Source organism: Anas acuta, chromosome Z, assembly GCF_963932015.1.
Source record: "Anas acuta chromosome Z, bAnaAcu1.1, whole genome shotgun sequence".
NCBI classification, from domain to species: Eukaryota; Metazoa; Chordata; class Aves; order Anseriformes; family Anatidae; genus Anas; species Anas acuta.
In genome coordinates this window covers 59,091,225-59,114,318 of record NC_089017.1, presented here as the reverse complement: position 1 = coordinate 59,114,318, position 23,094 = coordinate 59,091,225, and the positions used below count along the sequence as shown (strand labels likewise).

Sequence of the window (23,094 nt, the reverse complement as noted above, 5' to 3'; positions counted from 1 at the left end):
AAGATGTAAAAGCCCTCTACACTCTGGTGTCACCTGTCTGGGCTTTGTTTCCTAGCTTTCTGATTACCTGTTGGTTTGGAGGGAATGTTCAAACTTTTCATGTATCTTGGGAGCAACAGGGTTAATTTGGCAGGTAATAGGTTAGTGTATTAGTTTTTTAGGGTTCAGTAGGAGGCTCAAAGGCTTTTAAATGTTGTTTTTGTTTTTTAAATCAGGAGCCAATGAAGTCGAGAGCACCACAGCTACATTTGGAATACAGATTCTACAAGCAGCTAGGAGCTGGAGGTAAAAAGCAGTGTCATATGTTTTACTGTAAAATAATACAGTATGCAATTTTTGCAGCAATTTTCTCATTTAGGGGTGTGAATCTTATTTAATGAAGTGTCCCGAGGTACTCAAAACAGGAAAAAGACCCATAATCAGTGGATTAATATATATGTTCTCCTGGTATTTTAAAATTTCTGTTCTTCATTAAAGTGTCTGAAATCCTCAGACTACTTAATAAATGTTAAATATCACACAAATCATACCAAATCGTTCAATTAAGCAGTCTTTATAAATGTTATGTTTTCTCTTTGAATAAACACTGTAAATAATCAAATTGCTGATCTAATAATATCTAAAGTTGATAAGGTGCTTAAATAGCTTTAGTCTTAGTTTTAGTATCAATGGAATTGAAGTATCTGTATGCTGCTTCGTATTTTAAGACTCTAAAACATGTTTAAAAAAAAAAAAAACAACAAACTTTAAATGCAGAGAAGACTTGCTCATTTCATTCCTCTTGGTGCTTTTATGCCCAGAAATACCCTTATGATTGTTCCCTCAATTGTCCAGTTTTCACCTTTTCCTGCTATAGGTGAGCTATCCCTGGTATTTTTCATGCAGTTTTGCACCTTTCACAAAACTGTAGGCACTTAGCAAGAAATAAAGCTTCTTCAGAGTACAAATCTTCCCTAAATTAGTTAATATAGCTAGGAAGAATATATGTTGCTTGAAAATGTTCTTGAATTCAAAGAGTAGTTTTTCATAGGTCACGTCGTTACTTTTTTTCCTCCATTTTTAATGTTTCTTTTGCAAAATGGGTTATTTTGCTTATACTTTACATACTTTATTTTTACATGCAAACTGTTTTTTTTTTTTTTCCTGTCAAAGGCTGTTTTTCATAGTGATCTTAAAGTTCTGTTTAGTCTGCAATAACGTTCTGTTCAAGCTGAAAAGTGCTGTCCAAAAGTCAGGGAATACAAAATAGACATGCTACTTGTATATTATTGCCTTGGGTGTATGTGTTATGATGAATTTTAATTAAATAACTTTTCTTTTTTAAAATTCAGCATCTCATATTTATTGATACACAGATTGGATAATGTTTCTCTGGTTAAGTAGCTTTCAAAATTTTGTACTCTGTGTTTCCTAGCAGAGGATCTTTAAACAACTTTCTGAACCTTTTACTTCATGTAGAACTTGTTTGATGCCGTGGCACCAGCAACATTTCTTCAGAAAGAACCCCTCATAAGATATGATATCGTCTATTCCTACTAATAGATGGAAAATTAAGTTGCAGACTGTGTCATCAAAATCTTGAGTCTTATATGCTTGTTAATTTGAGAAAACTGTCAGGGTACAATGTCTTTTTTTTTTTAAAAGTAGTTGTAAATTGTTAACGTACGCTAGGCTGGCATTCTGAAAGAGAAATTAAAAGCAGATATCTTAATCCCTTAGCTAATGAGACAGTCATAGTTACAGTCTGTTTTACTTCTGATATTATTCAGTCTTCAAAACTCTGTGGGTAGCAACAATTTGATCACTTATTCAGTTGCCTTATTACAGTGCTCTAAAGGAAAACAAACTTTCTGATTCTTTGTATATTGACTGAAGATGAGGAGGTCTTTGGTGTGGACTTCTCTATTTTTCTAAGTGTTTTATTACAAAGTGAAAGCTTCCCACATCAAGTCTAGAACCCTTTTAAGCTTCTTTTGAGACCTTTCTGACTTTCTCAGGCATCCCACTTGAGATTCATTTTAGTGTGCTGTGTGGGATTCACTGTGAAAAAAGTGATATTCATGCTCCCATATTCCTAGAGACAAGTTCAAAAACTCGTAGTTTCCTTTTCTTTCTGCAACACTTCTCCTATCTTTGTCAGAATTGGCTACTCATGTGTAGGAAGCCATTCTACTCAAGACACTTCTAGAAGAAAAACTGCAGAATGATTTATTTTCTATCCTCACGTAATCTGAGGCAATCTGTTTTAGTTCATTTTTTTTTGAATGCATGTTTCAGTCAGGTGTGGGTGTAAGAAATTTTCACACATGAACAGCTGAAAAACATGACGGCAGATATTTGATGGACCAAGTAATAAATCTTATATTAGTTCTGACTATATAGGCAGTGTTGCTTTCTAAGCAGTGGTTGTATTTTTGTCACAGAGTAAATTGAAGAAAATGTATCTTCATTGTACAACTGGCATTAGGAGGTATAAAAATAGCTGTCATTGCTAGAAGTCCTAACTGTAGTAATTATGACCAAATTGGTTTCTCTGCTGAGAAATTACTTACTGGAGTATCAGTTCCAGTTGTCTGGAGCCTTCTGGCTTCTATAAGTCCGTATTTGCAGGCTTTCATCATGAAGTTGTTTTTTCCTCATTTTTTTTTTTTGATGCAAAAATTTACATAATTTAGGTGGTAGTTTATATTGAGAGTAGACTGATTTTTGTATTTAATTGTAGTAAGTATCCTCCACTTATTCTCCACATCTGCACATGCATTCATGTAAATTAATAGTAAGTGACTACAAAAAATCAGTATAGTGAGTGTGAACTCATTTTTCAGAGGTAACTGGAAAAGCGTGTAACACTTTCCTTTCTTTCCCAGTTCTGAGAAATGGCAGAGCCATTGTTTCCTGAAGACAGATAACTTAATTTTTCACCAATAAGAACTATGCATTCCACAGGTGATGCTACAAACAGTCATGGTGACTGTGAAATAACCTGAGGCTGAAGAGGTACTTGTAGCTCCTGTGAAATCACAGTTTATTTGGGGTGATGGCATGGGAAGAAGGCACTGATGTGAATTAACAGTTCTGGAAGTAAATAAGGTTATTTTCCTGAAATACCTTCTTGAAGTCAAATAGTGTTACTGGGCAACCTATTACCTTGCTTTCTAACCATTTTTAACAGAGTAGCTAGGTGTTTCCTCTGATCTTATGAATTCTGTTGGTGGAAAGATTAGTATTTTGAAATTCCATATTTACTTGGTATTCCTTTATCTCTAGCCAATATTTGCCTGCTGAAGGTCTACTTATTCTTATAATGTGGATTTGTGACTTAAAGATTTAAAAAAAAATAAAATAATAATCCTGTGATAAGACTTACTATTTTGGTTTCTTCTTCTTTCTTGAATGCCGTGAATGGGTGGAAGATGTGCTTGGGTGCAACAAGCATTTTGGGAGGGATATCTCTTGTAATTTCCAACCCTGACAGAACAAAAGAGTCATGGAAAAAATAGGCAAGAAATATGCATGTAAAACCAGAAATGTTTCAAAACTGTTCCTCTTTGGAAAGAATCTGCTTATCAAGGAGGCTAAATCAGCCTCAAATGGGCTTCTTACTGACCATATCTGTGAACGTTCAGTAGAATGTAGGAGTTTGTCAGGAAAACAAAATTCTGAGGTCTCTTTCTTAAACAGGAAACATTTTATCTACTTTGAGGCTACTCTTGAAATATTTTGGATTATTCAGAGGAATGGATCTAAACTTCCTAAAGTAGTTCTTAAATCATTTTAAAGATGTAACTAATTTTGGTCACATCATTATTTACTTTTCATTTTAGGTTTTATGTAGACCGGTAGAGATTTTTTCTGAATATTACTTTGCTTTTTTTTCTACTATAACTTTGTTGTTTAGTAGTTGTGGGCAGGAGAATCTTGCTTAAAGTACATACTGTACTCATAAAGTTCGAGATCATTTAGCTGTTGGTATGCGGAAATTTCTAGTTAAGTGTATAAGCACCAACAGATGAAATTTGAGATACCTTGAATTCTACTATAATTTTAGTTAAAATTATTTTTCTTAAAACCCAGTAAGAAAAGATAAGAAAAACAGATAGATACATCAGTGATAGCACAGTACTACAAATAAAACTACAGCTGAGTTCTTATCTGAAGTTACACATGTATTAGGACTTTTAGCATGAATAAAAAGCAGTTTTGTATGCTTTCGTTTATTTATTTTGTGGTAGTTATCTTTCACGCTAAATCTTTCCCTTCATGATAAGAAGGTGAACTTCAGAAGTCAGCTCTTTCTCATGTTTTATGTCTGTAAATAACCCTTATAGACATAGGGTCTGTAATTTAACCACACCCAAACAGTGTTCTTTTCTATTTGGAAAGACTGAGTCAAAGAAATCAGTAGCTACTGGCTCAGTTCAACTTTTGAGGAGCAAAGCTGAGATATTTTTTTTAATGTGGGACGTAATGGTCCTGCATGAGTGAAAACTTCCAAGAAAGGAAGTTTTCCAAGGAAGACAGGTAGGAATTTACAGCATGGTTCAGTTTTGTCTTAAAATAAAGAGTCTGTGTACATATTGAAATAGAAGTTGTTCTCTATGTGTTTAAGAGTATAAAAACTATTCCAAATAATTTTTTTTCTTACCTCTCTTAACAAATCCGTAGGCCATTAATTGTAATGGCTGGAAGCCTCTACAGGAGATGGAGATCTCATAGCCATCTGATAAGTGGAACAGAAAGGCAGACAGCTGCTGCTGCCATAGCAAACTTCTGTCTGCAGTGCTGCTGACGTACTGAGAACTATATATATATACTGTTACTATAATACCTGTCTAGAGCAACAAGGAGGATCCATTTTAGATTTTATTTTTTTCGTTTGAGGTAATTTGTGAAAGAGACAAAGATCTGCTTAGCTCTGGATTATTCTACTTCTGAAATTGCTGTATTAACATTTCATGCTGAGTTCAATATTGGTAATGATATTTTATTTTTCTTAACTTTTGTACATCTGTTCTTTCAGATGAAGTTTAGCTGACTCTTCAGATTGGCAGTCAAATAGCATTTCTTACAGTGCAACCAAAATGTGACACTTGACTAATGAAGGTATAAAAGATGCATTTGTTCTATGAAAAACAGTATAGCATATTAAGTGGTTTTGGCCATTGTGAAAAGAATGCTAAGTAGTGCATTCTGTATGTGACAATCTTTTCTACAGATGGATACTAGTAGTCACATGGTAATATGCTCAGCATTAGTATCTAAAAATACATATAGTTTTCTGTTCTGAGGTAATGAGAGCCTACCTTAAACATTAAAAAAAAAAAAAAAGGCAATAAAAAACCAAACGTACTATTTGGATGGTTATAATTAAAAAAAAAAAGTTACTTTTGGTTGGAGGACATGGAACTGTGGGTGTAATGTAATTTTCAACAATACAGAAGCCAATAGATCGTGTGTGTATGTATTGGCGGGTAAAACAATGTTAGTTTAAGAACAGGACTACATAAGAAAAGCTGCAGCCAGGGAAGTAGGAAGCATTTTTGCAAGCTTGTCAACTGAGGAGTAGAATTTACTCACTATTCTGGCAATTGGGCTCAATTGAATTTTTATTTTAGTGTTTGGAGCATGTCAGGATTCTCTGTGTTGATAACTGGGTTTTGATTTGGGAAAGTAGCAAAGGTGGTCTGAAATCTTTTTTTGCACTTTTTGGTGCAGAATATGTTAAACTAAACATTTATTACAAAGTACTTTCTACACCATTTAATGTTGCTTTGGTAGAGTAGACATTGCTGGTCATAGTTTTTATCTTTGTTGAAAAACTTTTGCCAAGCTGAAGACGAGTAAAGTTGGTGTTCAGTACTCTTTCCTGTAGGTGAAGACCAAAATATTTATGGTAACGAAAATAAAATTGTTCCTCTAATTTCAGTTCAGACCGACTTCATCATATGGGACAAAACGAAAGGTTTGAGTGTTCAATGCCAACTTTTCATTTTTTTTGTACAACCCATTCTATACCTTTTATATATTCTTATATTCTATATATACCATTCTATACCTTTCAGGGTATAGAATGCATGATAAAGCATCCTTTTAATTTCCAATATCTGCCCATCTTCAGTGATAGGTGTTTTTTTTTTTCTACTCTTTCATAGTACACTACTAAAAAATACTAATTCAGTATGGGAGAGGGTTTTGTATTGCTACAGAGGTCAATCCATTGATTGGTTCTGCCTTATTGCCAGGGCCAGCCTACCTTCATAAGTAAAGGAGGTAGTTTGTTTCTTCCACAGCGTGACACTTATTACAGAAAAAAAGGTCATCATAGCATAGTTTCAGGTGCTGACACCATACCAGGATGGTATCAGCATCTCTGATCTGCTCTAACTCTTCCCAACACCATGACAACTCCTAATTCTCAGGGCACTGGGCCTCATGTCCTACTCCCCTCTCCTTTGCAACACATCGATCCCAGTACGTGACAGCTACCAATATTGTAGTACACAGCATAGTACCAAATATGATAAGAAAAGTGTTATCTATATGAAGCCCTTCTCCTGCATTGGAACAGAGTCCATGCAGACAGTGCTGTTTAAGTTCCCTATGCAAAACTGTCATCGCTTTATTACGATTGATTACTATATAATGAGGAGTTACCTTAGTAATGATTCTGTTTGATTTTAGTGCTAGAAGTGAATTGTAGCTAGATTAATACGATGATTTCATATGATTTTTGTTCAGGTATCACCTAAAATATCCTATTATGTATTTTTTAAAAATAGTACTTGCATTGGAGATTGGTACTTGCCATTGCCATTCCATAATATAATGATAATGGAAGTTAACATGGTTTAAAGCAAATTTGAAAAAAGACTACTACAAGACTAGTCCAATGCTGTAGATGTCCAAATATATTTATTAATGAACTGAATGTTTCTAATAACTTATTAAAAGAATAGTAATTTACTGGAGCTTCAGATTTTAGGAGATAAATTAATTTCTGAAACAAGCACACTGCTGTTACTGATTGTTCGAAACAAAAGTTAAAGACAAAATGTCTAGCTGTTAACTGCAGAGTTGGCAATTAACTCAGTTCAGGGTAGTCTTAATTATATACGTATACCTATTTATGACTTCTTGTGTATGTTTCTTTGAGTTATTGCAGTTCATAACTTGCCTATGTATCTTGCTAGCAGACATTCAATATACACTCAGTGATTTTTTTTGTAACATTATATGAACATTGCTTAGAGCTATATTCTTAGATAAGTAGTGGGAATTTGCTCCTAAACTGAGCAATGATTTTTTTTAAATTATTTTAGTACTGCTGTCCTACACTCACTTGTTCTATTTTCACTAGGGATGTTATGCAGAAGAATAAACAGTAAGCAATTGTACGTATTTGTTTTGCATATATATATATATATATATATTTGATATCTGTATCAATTAATAAAAATACAGATCAGGTGAACTTAGCACAAACCATGATTTTCTTATTAAAAAAAAAAAAAACACTTAAAATTAATCAACTAATGAACCTCTTGAATGAAGAGGTATCTATCTGCTTTTGGGCACTGTTATCTATGTGCTGATGACTATTACGGTTCTGTCAGGAGGTGTTTGGGAAATAACTGACTTGATTCTGAGTTCCATTGTAGCCAGTATACTTGAATAGGAAGGTTGAGCTGCTCAGTTATTAATGTGAATACGTGAATAATGTGATATTTCTATTTGAATGAATGAGACATTGAGAATTACAAATTTAGATCAGCTGTCTTAAGAACATTTCCAGCAAAACTTATAGGAGAATTTTGCTGGCAATTTTTGTGTTTTAGGCAAGTCCTTTCTAACATTTAATTTAAGGAAATGTACAGAATTTTTGCAATTTATATTTGAAGTATTTTACCTAGAATTAGTTCAGGAGATCTGTTAAGAAAGGCAGTTGTACGGATTTAAATTTAATTTACAAGTGCATGTGTTAATGATTTTGAGAAATGGTAATTACTGACTGTAAGAAGCCTGGCTTCTTACATTACTTCAAAAGTACTGAAGTAATGGTGCTTATATATTACGTCCTCGTTTAGTTTGGTGTTTTGCAGTCACGTGCAGGGATGATTGTGGTTCCCATAGCTGTAAAGTGCTGAGTTACCTGAGATTGTATGGCCTTCTGCATACGCTGCTTTGGTTTTCTGTATGCATGTTTTTTTGTATGCTGCTTTGGTTCAACTTGAAAAACACATGTGGCATTATCCTGCAATTTTGTCATTGCTTCTTTCCTGGAAGATTCAGGTCAGATGCTGCAAAGTGAAGTGAAGAATCCTTCTATTGGTGGCAGGTTGTTGAACTGAGTTGGATCGTTGACACTATCAATATGAATGTGCCATGGAAGACAGCTCTTAATGCATTTCTTCAATATCTTCAGCTTGGATTATTTCAGTGTCTCTTGAGTTGCTATATATGAAAAGTAAAGCTACAAATAAAAGACAGTGAAATGTAGGAAACTGAATACAGAATAGTGTGTTCTGTAATTGCAATTTTGTGTATTTTACTGTCATTTAGGAATCTGGTTTAACTGACAATCTAAGTAATAAGATATAACAGGTCACTTCAGTAAGTGTGTTTCTCAACTGGATTTGGAAGAAACTGTAAAATTAAAACACTGAAAAGTCACCTGCCCAATAGCTTTACAAATTACAGATTGTATTTTGTGGTGATACTGAGTTACTGGTCGTACATCCCATCTGTAAAAATTTTTGAACGCCCACTTTATAAATGTGTATTTATAAAATAAGTGTATCACTGTATTAATGTTATGTACATTAAAACATGTACAAAATGAGAAATTAAAGGGATGAGATACAGCTTAAATAGTATTTAATATATATACATTGTACCCGATCTTGCTCTTTTAAAAAAAATTATGGCTTTGTACTGAGAGTTATGTGCTTGAATGAACTTCTTTTTTTTTTTTTAAAAAAAAAAAAAAAAGCTCTTATTTTTGTACTTTGTGATAGAGTGATTTGAATGTCTGGCTCAAAGTTTGGTTTGAGTTTGTTTTAATTACTGTCATAGGTGGAAAATGTTCCTCACAAAGATATGTAGATCCAAATGGAAGAAGTGCATCTCTGGCTGGGCTTACTAAATCGTGGTGCTTGTTTTTAATCCCATTCACTACTTATTCTGCTTTTTTATTTAATTCCACTATTTTCCATCTTTCCAGATGTTAATCTCTTGTTCTTGAAAACTAATCAGAAGACATTAAATATCCATATTTTTAGAAAATATGTCCAAAATGCACTGAAACTCCTTGGGGGATTTTTGAACTGGTTAGAAATTTCTGTTTCCAGGTGTAAGTGTAAAATAGTTCACAAGAGATTTTTTTTTTAGGTCAGATTGCATTGTTTTGCTCAATGAAATCACTTAACAATGAAAACATTTCCAAACATCAGTTTCTAAAATGCTATCTCCATAGCACAAGTTTCTTTTGAAAATCAGCTACATTCTCACTCATTGTTTAAATTTGTCACTTTTACCCTTATGACGTGTCCTGTTTTTTGAACAGTCTGTGAAGTAGCCTACTACTGGCAGCCACTTGTCTTCACAGAGGTGGGTCAACATATTTGGAAGTCTTGTCTTTTTGTAAAAGAAAAATCTGCAACTCCTCTTTAAGTTCAGCTTCTTGAAGACCTTTGTCACAATATAATCACTAAGCAGCAGATTTTTCATGGTCAAGCACCTGTTTGAGCAACAGTTACACTGACATTTTTTCCATAAAACATGTTCTTTATTGTCATTTAGTGTTGAGAGTATATCAACTCTAGTATGTCTTTCTGGTAGTGATTCAGAAAAAGTTCTGTGTATGCTATTATCAAAGTATAACCTAACATACACCGTAGGCTGAGATGTATTTGAAATGTGTGTGGTCTCATCCACCTGTATGCCAAACCTACCACACTGACTAACTTGTCCTAACAGTTATTTACTCAAATCTCCAGCAGTATGTTCTTGTCTTCTGATGGTACTTGCTGACAAAGGAGTGCACTTCAGTTTGACACCATCTTTTTCTTCATGCATTATTTTCAACCATTTTTACCACAGCAGGAAGATCGAGTGTTTCCTCAATGGTTTGTGGCTTTTTGTGTCTTGCTACTAAGTAAGATATTTCAAAAGATACTGACAAAGATTTGTCATAGGATTTAGTGAAATGACATAAAGGTTGTGGATTCAATAACACGTGACTTGAAATGCTACTGAAAATAATTGTAGAGGCTTGTTTTCATGTTCTGGATGCTTAGTTTCTAATTTAAAAAAAATGTTTTGCTAACTGCAATTCCTTCATACTATCACTAGATAATATATCAAATCATAATAAACACTCAGGGTGAGGTTCTTTGTTAATAAGAGTGGATGTAAATCCATATTTCAAATAGTTTTCTTGATATTTTCCATTTTCTGGCCTATTTTTCTTTGAAAAGATTATCACTTTACTTTATAATGCAGCAGATGAAGAGCTTATACCACAGTAGAAGTGTCTGCTCTGCCTTGTTCTTCTTTGCTCATGTTAGCATTGTAAGTGGTATTTTCAGTCTGTGGTTTCTTTGGCAGAGTCTTTTTATACTGCTCCTCCATTTTGTGAGGGGTAGCCCAGTTTAAGCTAGACAATATAGTCTATAAATCCAATTAACTGGGCAATATGCAATATGCTGTAAACAGGTGAAGGAACAAGGATGATGTGTTTATCATCTCCATGTCTCCGTGTTTCTTTGATCATCCATGTGACCCTCCTCTGGACTCACTCTAATGGGAGGATGTCCTTCTTGTGTTGGGGACCCCAGAGCTGAACACAGTGCTCCACGTGGGGTCTCACGAGAGCAGAGTAGAGATGGAGAGTAGAGATGCCTTGCTGGCCATGCTGCTTTTGATGCAGGCCAGGATACCGTTGGTTTCTGGGCTGCAAGTGCACGTTGACAGGTCACATTGAGCTTCTCATCAACTACCATCCACCAGTCCTTCTCAGAGCTGGTCTCAATCTCCACCCAGAATCTATTTGTGCTTTGGATTGCTCTGACCCAGGTGCAGGACACTGCCCTTTGCCTTTGAGTCTCATGAGGTTTTCACAGGCCCACCTCTCAAGCCTGTCATGGTCCCTCCTGATGGCATCCCTTCCCTCCAGTGTGTTGACACCAAGCTGTGTGGTGTGGCCATCAGCAAACTTGCTGGGGGTGCACTGAATCCTACTGTCCACATAGCTGACAAAGATTTTAAACACCACCAATCCCAGTGCTGACTTCTGATCTCCACCTGGACATTGAGCTGTTGACTGCAGCTACTTGGTGTGGCTATCTCGCCAATTCCTTACCCATCAAGCTGTCCATCTGTCACATCCACATCTCCAGTTTAGAGACAAGGATATAATGGAGGACAGTGTTAAATGCTTTTCACGATGTCAGTTGCTCTTCCCCATCCACCAATTCTGTAACTACATCATAAATGGCCGCCAGGTTTGTCCAGCATGATCTGCCCTTAATGTATCCATGTTGGCTGTCACCAGTCACCTCTTTATTTTCCATGTGCCTTAGCACAGTTTCCATGAGGATCTGCTCCATGATCTTGCCAGGCACAGAGGTGAGACTGACGAGCCTGTACATCCCCAGGTCTTCCTTTTTTCCCTTTTTAAAAAATTGGGTTATGTTTCTCCTCTTCTAGTCCGTGTGTACTTCACCAGACTGCCATGACTTCTCAAATGTGACGGAAGGTAGCTTAGCACCTTCACTGGCCAGTTCCTTCAAGACCTGTAGCTATATCTCATCAAACACCATAGACTTGTGGTCCTTTAGGTTCCTTAGCTGGTCTCGAACCTGATCATCTCCTAGAGCACGCAATTCTTTTTTTCTGCCAGTACCTGCCTTTGCCTTTTGGGACCTGGGCTATGTGGCTATAGCACTTGCCAACGAAGACTGACGCAAAAATGTCACTGAGTATCTCAGCCTTCTCCGTATTCCAAGTAAACAGGTTTCCTTCTAGATAGGATTCACAACTTCCCTACTTTTCCTTTTATCACTGATGTACCTTGTTGCCCATGATGTCCATAGCCAAATTTATTTGTAATAGGGCTTTAGCTTTCATAATCTACCCCTAGCTTCTCGGATGATTTGTTCTGTATACCTCTTAGGTTACCTGTCCTTGCTTCCACCCTCTGTAGGTCTTCTTCTGTTTGAGTTTGGCCAGGAGCAGCTTGTTCCTCGATTCAGGCCTCCTGATGTTTTTGCCTGACTTCCTCTTTGCTCCTGAGCTCGGGGAGGTGATTCTTGAATGTTAACCTCTCTTAGGACCCTCTTCCATCCAAGGCTTTGTCCAATGGTATTCTACCAAGGAGATCCCCAAAGAGGACAAAGTCTGCTCTCTCGAAGTCCAGGGCAGCAGGGTTTTATAAAATATGAATTATGTTGGAAATACGGCATACTCTGTAACTTACATGGTGCTGTATAGCATATAATACATTAAGTATAACATGTTCTATAACTTATTTCATTTATTTACGTAGAAATTTCTGGATAGCTGTTGTATTAAAAAGATACAAAATACTTTGTGCAGCAAAATTGCTTGGAAAATCATAATACTTTAAATCATATGAAAATAGAGTAAGTGAGGTTTTATGGTATTGCAGCTAACAGTTAAAGCTTATTAATGAAAATAGCGATGCAGTAAACAGAAATATTTTTGTAAACAAAAAAAGTAAACAGTAAACAAAATATTTAAGTTCTTTTAGTGTTTTAAAATGCTATAAACCGACACAGAGCAAAGGCAGTGCTAATAGAGGAGAGTTTTGTAGTTCAAATCTTTAGACATGAAGATACAAGAGCAGAGATTCTTGGAATGTGTCTCAGACCATCACAAATATTCTCTTTTCTTCTTCATTACTGTTCTTTTTCTTCCTGTGTTCAATTGTTTGTTTTTTGGACTTACTTCTGCACATCTGTTGGATAACATAATTCACTACTGCATACTCATCCACATCTCCACGTACAATTCCACAGTACCACAAAGTGGAGGCAGAAAACTTGAAACTAGGGATATCTAGAATTATGATATCCTTTTCTGTACAGACAGCTTTTCTGAGCCGTTATTTTATGATTAGGGATGATCTTTTAAAAATCAAGCTTTGTTGTACCATGTACACACATAGTGTGTAATGTGGTTTATGTTACTTCCTTAGTAGGAATGAGCTGCTATTGCAAACTCTTTCTGGAATGGGTATGATTATGCTTGTTATAGGGTATAGTTATGATTAAAAAAATAATAAATGGAAGGTTGGTTGTTAGGGGTTACGTTTTCATTGTTATCAAACGTAGGAAAAGATATCAAGGAAAATGCTCTTAGAAAACACTTCTTTTGTTTGCTTTTAGTTTTGCTTAAATATAAGGGTGTTGGTTTTGGACACAGTTACACAGCTGTAGCTTGCGTGTAAATTAGCACTGTACTAAGGTATGGAAAATGTGAGATCACAGAATCACAGAATCGTTTAGTTGGAAGAGACCTCCAAGATCACCTATTCCAACCTCTGACCTAACACTAAGAAGTCCTCCACTAAACCATATCACTAAGCTCTACATCTAAACGTCTTTTAAAGACAGCCAGGGATGGTGACTCCACCACTTCCTTGGGCAGCCTACATGCATTCCAGTGCCTAAAAACCCTTTCAGTAAAGAAGTTCTTCCTAACATCCAACCTAAACTTCTGGCACAACTTTAGCCCATTCCCCCTCGTCCTATCACCAGGCACGTGGGAGAACAGACCAACTCCCACCTCGCTACAGCCTCCTTTAAGGTACCTGTAGAGAGTGATAAAGTCGCCCCTGAGTCTTCTTTTCTCCAGGCTGAACAATTCCAGCTCCCTCAGCTGCTCCTCATAGGACTTGTTCTCCAGACCCCTCACCAGCTTCGTCGCCCTTCTCTGGACTTGCTCGAGTACCTCCATGTCCTTCTTGTAGCAAGGGGCCCAAAACTGAACACAGTACTCAAGGTGCGGCCTCACCAGAGCTGAGTACAGGGGGACGATCACTTCCCTAGCCCTGCTGGCCACACTGCTTCTGATACAAGCCAGGATGCCGTTGGCCTTCTTGGCCACCTGAGCACCCTGCTGGCTCATATTCAGCCGACTGTCCACCATCACTCCCAGGTCCTTCTCCGCCAGGCAGCTTTCCAACCACTCATCTCCCAGCCTGTAGCTCTGCTTGGGGTTATTGTGCCCCAGGTGCAGGACCCGGCACTTGACCCTGTTGAACTTCATACAGTTGACCTCAGCCCATCGGTGCAGCCTTTCCAGATCCTCCTGCAGAGCCTTCCTACCCTTGAGCAGATCGACACACGCACCTAACTTGGTGTCATCTGCAAACTTACTGAGGGTGCACTCGATGCCCTCATCCAGATCATCGATAAAGATGCTAAGGAGGACTGGCCCTAGTACTGAGCCCTGGGGGACACCGCTAGTGACCGGCCTCCAACTGGATTTGACTCCATTCACCACGACTCTTTGGGCCCGGCTATCCAGCCAGTTTCTAACCCAATGAAGCGTGCGCCAGTCCAAGCCAAGAGCAGCCAGTTTCTTGAGGAGGATGCTGTGGGAAATGATGTCAAGGGCCTTACTGAAGTCAAGGTAGACCACATCCACAGCCTTTTCCTCATCCACCAAATGCGTCACTTTTTCATAGCAGATGTACTTCAGAGTACATCCGATGTTAGGAGTGTTTTCATATATAAAATTCCATTTTATCTTCAGAGAAGAAAGGCATTACCCAATGTTTGGGACATTCTGAAAATGGATATGGCTGTTAAATGTAGTACAGGATTGTAATAATAGAGACTATAGAAAAGCTCACGTGAAAGGAAAAATATACCGTCCTTTAATGTGCTTTTTATGACAAGCAAATTAGCAAAATGTATTCTTGAAAAATTCTGTGTCACTGTGTTTACTTTTATATCAGGAAAATTGTAAGGCCTATTTTATCTATCAGGAAATAAGACATCAGGATGCCAGTTCATATTTTAGACTGCATTTAATCCACAGTTTAAGTATTAACATGCTTTACTGTGATACTGCAAATGCAAATGGCTTGATTGTTTCTAAAGTGAAATAAAACAAGTGGTTAAGAATTCTTACTTTTAAATTCAAGAGTAGCTTAAATATAGTTACTTATTTGTATGCAAGATTTGAAAACAAATGCAGCTTTAACACCAAATTAGCCTTTTGCCCCTCTTGATAGGTTTATTTCATACTTACTCACACAGTATTTAAGAAATTGTTAGTGGAACATGCAGTGAGAGATTTATGTTTACATATGTTTTTTTCTGGAAATGTTGTATGATATTTTGTTCTGAACTTGCTCTTTATTTTAACAAAATTCAAAGTAAAAAATACACAACTACAGATGCAAACTTGCTTACAATAAACTTTTAAAATGTGAAATTTTGTTTTTATTCAAAGATATTTTTCTTCTAAATCACTTTAATGATGTAACAGTGTAGGAGTTAGTGGTTCATTTCTGGACACCATGAATTCAATTTTCAAAAGAATTTAAGAAATTAAGGAAAGTATTTGAATTCTGTAGAAGTGGAAAGACTGTGAATTGTTTTATCATAGGTTCCCCTTGAGACTTATGAAAACTCCCTTTGTCATCGTTTCTTATGAGTACATTAAAAAAAAACAAACAACCCTGTCCTTCATACAGTTTAAATAATAGATCTCAGTGTACCCCACAGTCTAGATTTTTTAATGGTTTTAAGACTTCAACTTGGTGGTGTTTAGATTTGTAATGAACCAACTCAGATTTAAGAAAAATTTTTGCTATTATGTGCCATCTATACAGAAACAAAAAGTAATCAAGGAATAGAAGACAGTGCAAATTTAAGTAAAAAATGCATATATTTCGTCGTAGAATCATAGAATGTCTTGGGTTGGAAGGGACCTTAAAAACCATCCAATTCCAATCCCTTGCCATGGGCAGGGACACCTCCCACCAGACGAGGTTGCTCAAAGCCCCATCCAACCTAGCCTTGAACACTTTGAGGTACAGGGCATCCACAGCTTCTCAGGGCAACATGGTCCAGTGCCTCACCACCAAGAATTTCTTCGTTACATCTAATCTAAACCTACTATCTCTTAGTTTAAAGCCATTCCCCTTGTCCTATCACTATCTTCCTGTGCAAAAAGTCACTTTCCATCTTGTTATAAGCCCCCTTTAGGTATTGAAAGGCTGCAATGAGATCTCTCTGGAGCCATATCACCTCCAGTTCTTTTAGATTTTTTTTTTCATAGGTGTTCCAACTCTCTTGTAGCTTTCTTTTGGACTCATTCTAACAGGTACACATCCTTCTTGTGCTGGGGACCCAGACCTGGGTGCAGCACTCCAGGTGGGACCCCTCAGTGCAGAGGGGAACAATCCCCTCCCTCGGCTTGCTGGCTGCTCCTGTGTTGATGCAGCCCAGGGTGCAGTTTGTCTTCTGGTTTGCAAGTTCGTACTGCTAGCTCATGTTTGGAAAACTGTCTATACTAACAAGTGATCACTACAACAGTTTATCTATGGCATTTCTATTTTGATAATGCATCTGCAACTTGACTTAATGTCTCATGAAGCTTATGGATTCATTAATCTCTTTTGGATTTTTAAATGACTAACATAAAGCAGTTTACTCCTGAATATAACCTTAATGTAAAAAAAATAATGTAAAAAAATGATTTTTGGTAAATAAGTTTATTTAAAAGCTCTCAATACCTTTTTAAAACCCCATTTTAATTTACTTTTACAAAATTCAACAGATTTTCCTCATTTTCTGTAAAAGATTGTAAATTTTTTTCGTGTCAAATATATAACATTCTTAAGACGTTTATTACTACTGATACTATTTTCACTACTCCTATTTTACCTTTTACTTGTATCTTTTACAAGGTTTTGTTGTTGGCTTTTGTGAAATACGTATTTTTTTACTTAAGATCATCTTGAAGTTAGGTAGGAATTCTAGTGTTATATTCATTAACATTATTTAACCCCTTATAGTTACACTGTATCTCTCTTTTACAGATGGACTACCTCAGGTCTACTATTTTGGCCCATGTGGCAAATATAATGCTATGGTGCTAGAACTACTTGGACCTAGTCTTGAAGACTTATTTGACTTGTGTGATAGGAAGTTTTCTCTTAAAACTGTTCTTATGATAGCCATACAGTTGGTAAGTAGAAGAGATGTGAATTTGAATGTTCATTAAAGTAATTTAGTCGTCAGTGGATTAAATACTCATTTCACTTGCTTAGCATGTTTTAAATTGTTATTTGTGGCTGTGATACAATTTTAGTAGGAGATTGACTTTATGTCATTTTCACTTGCTTTGTTCTAATTTTTCAAAAATCACTGCATGAATCACTGTCTTCTGAGTCTCTTGCCTAATCACAACCTGAAATAATGGATTTTAGTTTGACATTCACAATTAAAAAAACACCTTCTTGAAATATAAATAATTGTAATTATGAAAGGAGTTGGAAGCTAGGATTCCTAAGTAGCATAAATATTTAACCTGTGCTTTCTCAGGAACAAAGAGAAAAAATAAAACTCTGGAAATAATAAAATATAACAAATTTATGCAGTGAATAATATGTCAGATTTTTTGAAGCATTTTGTAATTTGGTTTCCAGTAAGACAAGTGTGTGTAATGAAAGGAAGAAACAAGGCTTTGCATGTTTGCCTTGATATAATGTGCTTTAAGTAAATCTTTCTGAAATCTTAAAGGTATTGAGCCTCCAACTCTATAAATAGATATTGATAGTGGGTTTATATTTATGATGGTGGAATTCCATCACTTCTCTTCTATTGGTATAAAGCTTTTATTCCTTTAATATATAGGTGGTCTATGTGGAACTTGTTTTAGTGACATAATTTCTGGTTAATGCAAACGTAAGATATTTAGCTTCTACCACAAGTTCATGTGGCAACCTGGAGCTTAAACTAAACTGTCATTTTTTCGTTTTATTAAAGATTTCTCGTATGGAATATGTCCATTCAAAGAACTTGATATACAGAGATGTTAAGCCTGAAAACTTCTTAATAGGACAACCTGGAAACAAAACCCAGCAAATTATTCATATTATAGATTTTGGTTTGGCAAAGGAGTATATAGATCCAGAAACGAAGCAGCACATACCATATCAAGAACACAAGAGCCTTACAGGAACAGCTAGATACATGAGTATAAATACACATTTAGGAAAAGGTACGTGTGCTTTTAAGTGCAGAAATGAGAATTAGCAGCTGTCATTTGTGTGAAATCATCTTCTTTTCAAGTTGTAATTTTTCTCAACAGTTTGAAGTTTAAAGTACTGTTCAAAATTAGTTTGGACTTGCTAAAATGCTATTTATGGAAATAAGGTTCTCTGGGTCTCTGTTGATCACGATTGTGTCTCAGCAAACATTTATGTTATTTTTGTTAGTTATCCAGAAGAAGAGGTGTATATTTATATTGTAACATCCTCACATTAGAAGTATGCTATGGAGAAAATAAAGGTAGATATTGTTGAGAAAGATACAAAAGTTAATAGATTGCAGTGATAAGGGTTTTCTATGCTGCCTTGCAAGTTTTTTTGATCCCTTTGAAATGTACTGCCTAGTGGAATAATAGGAGTTCCCATTTTCATGCAGACTTGTTGATTTTAATGGTTATTAATGAGGCTTTGTCGGAGTAGCTAAATATTAAGCTTCTGTTGCAAATGTGATGGACTAAGGAAATGACAAGATATATATGGAGATAAATAATTTTAATTGAAGGAATAAATTTACCTGGAAAAAGGTGCATGAGCATACAAGGTAGTCTTTGTTTATCCCAGTTGTGTAGATGATTTCTAATGACAATAGGTCTGACATCTTTGAATTTGTGCAAACCAGTAGCATATAATTGCATGGTAAATAGGTTGCTGTTTGAATCGGTCAGACAGACTGTTGCACAGTTTTTATAGTTCATGCTAATATGACAAATGTGATACTGTTCATGTTTTTCTTAGAGTGATAGTGGGGTTTAATCAGTAAAATCAAACAAGTTCAATTAGTGGTGAGCAGCCATAGCTGAGGAAATGATGGTAGATGTTTTGTAGTAGTTTGATTTAATGCATTTTTTATAACACTGTCACATTAGATTCCCTTAAAAGAATAACAATTATAGGCACATATATTCAGCTTTTATATCTTTATTCAAAATAGGAAAAAATTAGTTATCTTGTCTATTGGCAATTTTTTAATTTAATCAGTATGGAACTGTTCCACCTGTTAATGCTTTTCTCTTGGTTCCTGCCTCAGTCTCAACATAAATTAGAAAGATCTTTCTAAATTTCTCAGCTATTTATCTGGCTTCCGTGAAGATTTAGAGAAAGAATATATGTGTTCCTTTTTCAGTAAATCGCATGGCAAATATAGACCAATATTTACAAAATGTCATTTGACATTACTTTAGGACAGTAAACTTGGTAATTTTGCTCTATCTCTGGGCAAGTTAAAGAAAGTGGAGCTTTTTCAATTAAACAAAAATTACAAATGTTCCAGAACAGGAGAGAGGAGGACTTAAGTAGGTGATGATGAAAATATATTTTTCTATGGTGACAATTCAAAAAGGTATTGATTTTAAAATGCTAAATATTACTTTATAATTCAAAACATTTCAGATGTTTAACCTGACATATATCAGTGCATTCTTCACAAACAAATCTGAAATATTTATGATGTGCAAGCAAACTGTAGATCTTGGGTTTTCCCTCCCAATTCCTAAAACATCCTTTGGTTTTCTCCATTGCATAGGGAGAAAGAAGCAGGTGTATGTATGGCTATGCTGTATGTTCTTGTGTAAGACTGACAGTGCATGTAAGGTCCCCAGATTATTGGAAGGGTTTGTTATTATTACACGTGGAAAGGTTTGGATCGGAAGGGACCTTAAAGCCCATCCAGTTCCAATCCCCTACCATGTGCAGGAGGGACATCTCCCACCAGACCGGGTTACTCAAAGCCCCATCCAGCCTGGCCTTGAGCACTTCAAGGTATGGGGCATCCACAGCCTCTCTGGGCAGCCTGTGCCAGTGCCTCACCACCCTCATGGTGAAGAGTGTCTTCCTAATACCTAATCTAGATCTATGCACTTTTAGTTTAAAACGATTTTCACTTGTCACTGCACTCGCTGATAAAGAGTCCTTCCCCATCTTTCTTATAAGCCCTTTTAAGTAGTGGAAGGCTTCTAGTAGCATTAGACAATGTCTGAATGGCCACCCCACTCATATCTGGTAAGAGTTATGTTTGGGTACTTTTCCTATATAATGAAATAACTCATTACACACATACACAATGCATGTTTTAGAGAAACAGAAGAAGCACTGTTTAATGTGTAGCTGTCTTGTATTTTAATCCTGATTTTGGAGGTGGACTTTTTGTAGATTTTGAAATCTCACTGGCAGTCCCATGTTCTGGGAACATCTTCACAGGGTGGCTTACTTCTTTAAATGCATGTTCTAGGGGGAATTTTTAAGAATAAGCTAAATAATAACTGCTTCCCTTTTTAAAGGTGGGAGATTGTGCACTTTTGACCATGTTTTCATTTTCTGTGGGGTTGCTTCTGTGGTCAGAATGGGATTAATTAAAGTAACACATTTGAGATAGTTTCTGCTGGGCGTGTGAGACACTGGTGTAATTCTTTGTATTTATACATCAGGAATGCTTGAGCTTAAAGAATATTGTTTGTCAAATATATTCAATTTATAGCACATAGCCAAGTCTTGTGAGAAGCAATTGAGACTTTGCTGTCAATATAAATTATAAATTTCCTTTTCTGTCAATATAAACTTCATCAACTTCTTCACAAGACTGACATGAACAAAAGTTAGTAATGTGCACTTTTGCATATTAAGTGTCTGAAAAATCAATCCACAGATTTAAAAATACAAATTACTGTTCATGAAGTTTATGGCTTTAGAGATCTTGTTCACATTTTCCATTGCATCATGGCCACTGTGGTTCCTTTAGTTGTTATGGAAGTGTCTGCCAACCCTTGGCAAGTAAAGAAAGAAGACAGTAGGGATTCCAGTAGAAGACTTCCAGTAGAGATTCCAATCATGGAATGGTTGGTGTTGGAAGGGAGCTCTGGAGGTCATTTGGTCCAATTGCTTGCTCAGGCTGGGCCGCATAGAGCTGAGGACCACGTCCAAACAGCTTTTTGGTATCTCCAGTGGTGAAGACTCTACAGCCTCTCAGGGCAACCTGGTCATGTTTTATTTGATATTTATTAGAGATAAAGATCATTAGTTTATATTCATATTTTATTTTGTTATGGCATGCCGGTTGTGTGAAAATAAAATCTTTTCTTTTTTTTTTTCTTCCTTTTTTCTACTTAAATTATTTCCACAAATTCCACAAAGCTATCCAAATAATTACTGAAAACTGGCCTACTAGAACACTTTTTGGCTGTTTTCCCACTTTTGAAATGGAGTACAATATGCCAGCTTTATTTCAGCGAATACCTTAGTGTTTGAAAATGGAAAGAAGCCTATTGTAATGATACAGAAGCATTTACTACAGTGCTATGATATTTTCTGTTTTCACAATAATGATAAATTCGTTGCTACTCCAGGTCTTGTCAGTGTCAGTGTCAGTGGGTTTTGAACTGCCTGATCAGAAGCATTCTCTTAATTAAAACAGGTAGAATAGCATATATAATGAAAGCCCACCCACTCATGCATTGAAAAAAGCATGGTACATGAAACCGCCCTCAAGTCTGCATGCATTCACATAGTAACTGGATGTGTAAGAAGTAACTGAACTATTGTAAGCTTATCATGTGCTAGATTTACTATTCTTTTCCAAGTAAAGACTTCAAAAATGTCAATGTTTTTAAACCATATTAGAGCCAAAGAGCTTTAAGATTAGTTGCAATATTTTTTCATTTAAGGAATAACAATGTAAATATTAACATTTTCTTGTAGTATCATGAATATTTTTTACTGAGAACACATTTTAAAATTTATTAATGGTGATTGAATTTCTTAAACATAATTTTTAAACTGTAAATTTCTCAAGGAAGCATTTACTTTGTTTCCTGTGCATGGTATATCAAATTGGTGTCAGTTTAAGAAGATACAACCAATTTTAGAACCAAACAACCTATTTAATCCTTCTTAAATAAGACAACCCTCTTACCCCCAAATCATTTAAGAAAGAAAACCACACAACTTAAAGTTGCTAATTATGGGGAGAATATGTCTAATTCTTTAGGGAATTATATGTCTGATGTTAACACATTAACATAATAAAGGACACTTTCTCCTTCAAGTGGAGAGTCTTTTGCATTCTTTAGGTAGACTCTTAAAACTCTAGTTGGGTAAACTTATTCTTGTTTAAATGACATGTCTGTTTGAAAATTCTTCCAAATCTTACTTGCGTATCGTTAGTAGTCTGTACCTCTCAGCAAAGCTGTGGGGAAGAGTAGTTAGGTATATACTGACTCCTCTGGCCATGGTAGCTGTGGCAAAGCTAATAGTATTTTCACTAGCTGGTCTTACTTTACTGTGATACGGCTCCTTCTCACAGGAGTTACACAAATACTTACGCAATTCTTAAATGTAAGTGCAAAAAATTTAGCATGCATATCTGAAATCTTTACAATGGTGTTACTGGGCACTGTAAGTGATTAAACCATGCAAAATACCACAACCCTGTGTAAAAACTTCTTCAGTTCAAACTCAGAGCAGTGATTCTCCTTGACCCTGGAGGATTTTGTAGGCATTTCTTGGGTGTCAGAGAAGTATGACCTCTTAAGAGCTCAGTCCCCCTCACAATACCAATGGTCTTGTAGCAAAGCTAATGAATACATTATTGCTGCTTAACTATCCAAGGTTTCAGCTGACCCTTGTGAAAAATAAAAGCCGTTTGAGTAAAGAGGGAGACCGTCATGTTCTTATTCTCTTACAGGTTAATCTCAGTTATGCATTTAATTGAACTACAACTTACTCTGCATTATTACTTATAAACAAGAAAGCATGTATTCTCATCACCAAAAATATAGTTTAGGATCCGGATA

The 23,094-nt window shown here is 35.9% G+C and overlaps 1 protein-coding gene across 15 annotated transcripts in view; it reads left to right on the top strand.

Moving 5' to 3' along the window:
- CSNK1G3 (casein kinase 1 gamma 3) overlaps positions 1-23,094 on the top strand; it is a 70,794-nt gene that overhangs the window by 24,297 nt on the left and 23,403 nt on the right. For 14 of the 15 annotated variants that reach the window (XM_068666566.1, XM_068666571.1, XM_068666579.1 and 11 more), the window contains 3 exons: positions 216-285; positions 17,078-17,226; positions 18,027-18,261. In XM_068666566.1, the coding sequence (XP_068522667.1) occupies positions 216-285; positions 17,078-17,226; positions 18,027-18,261 (454 nt within the window). The remainder of the gene's footprint in view (positions 1-215; positions 286-17,077; positions 17,227-18,026; positions 18,262-23,094) is intronic. The other variant, XM_068666577.1, reaches the window with a different exon arrangement.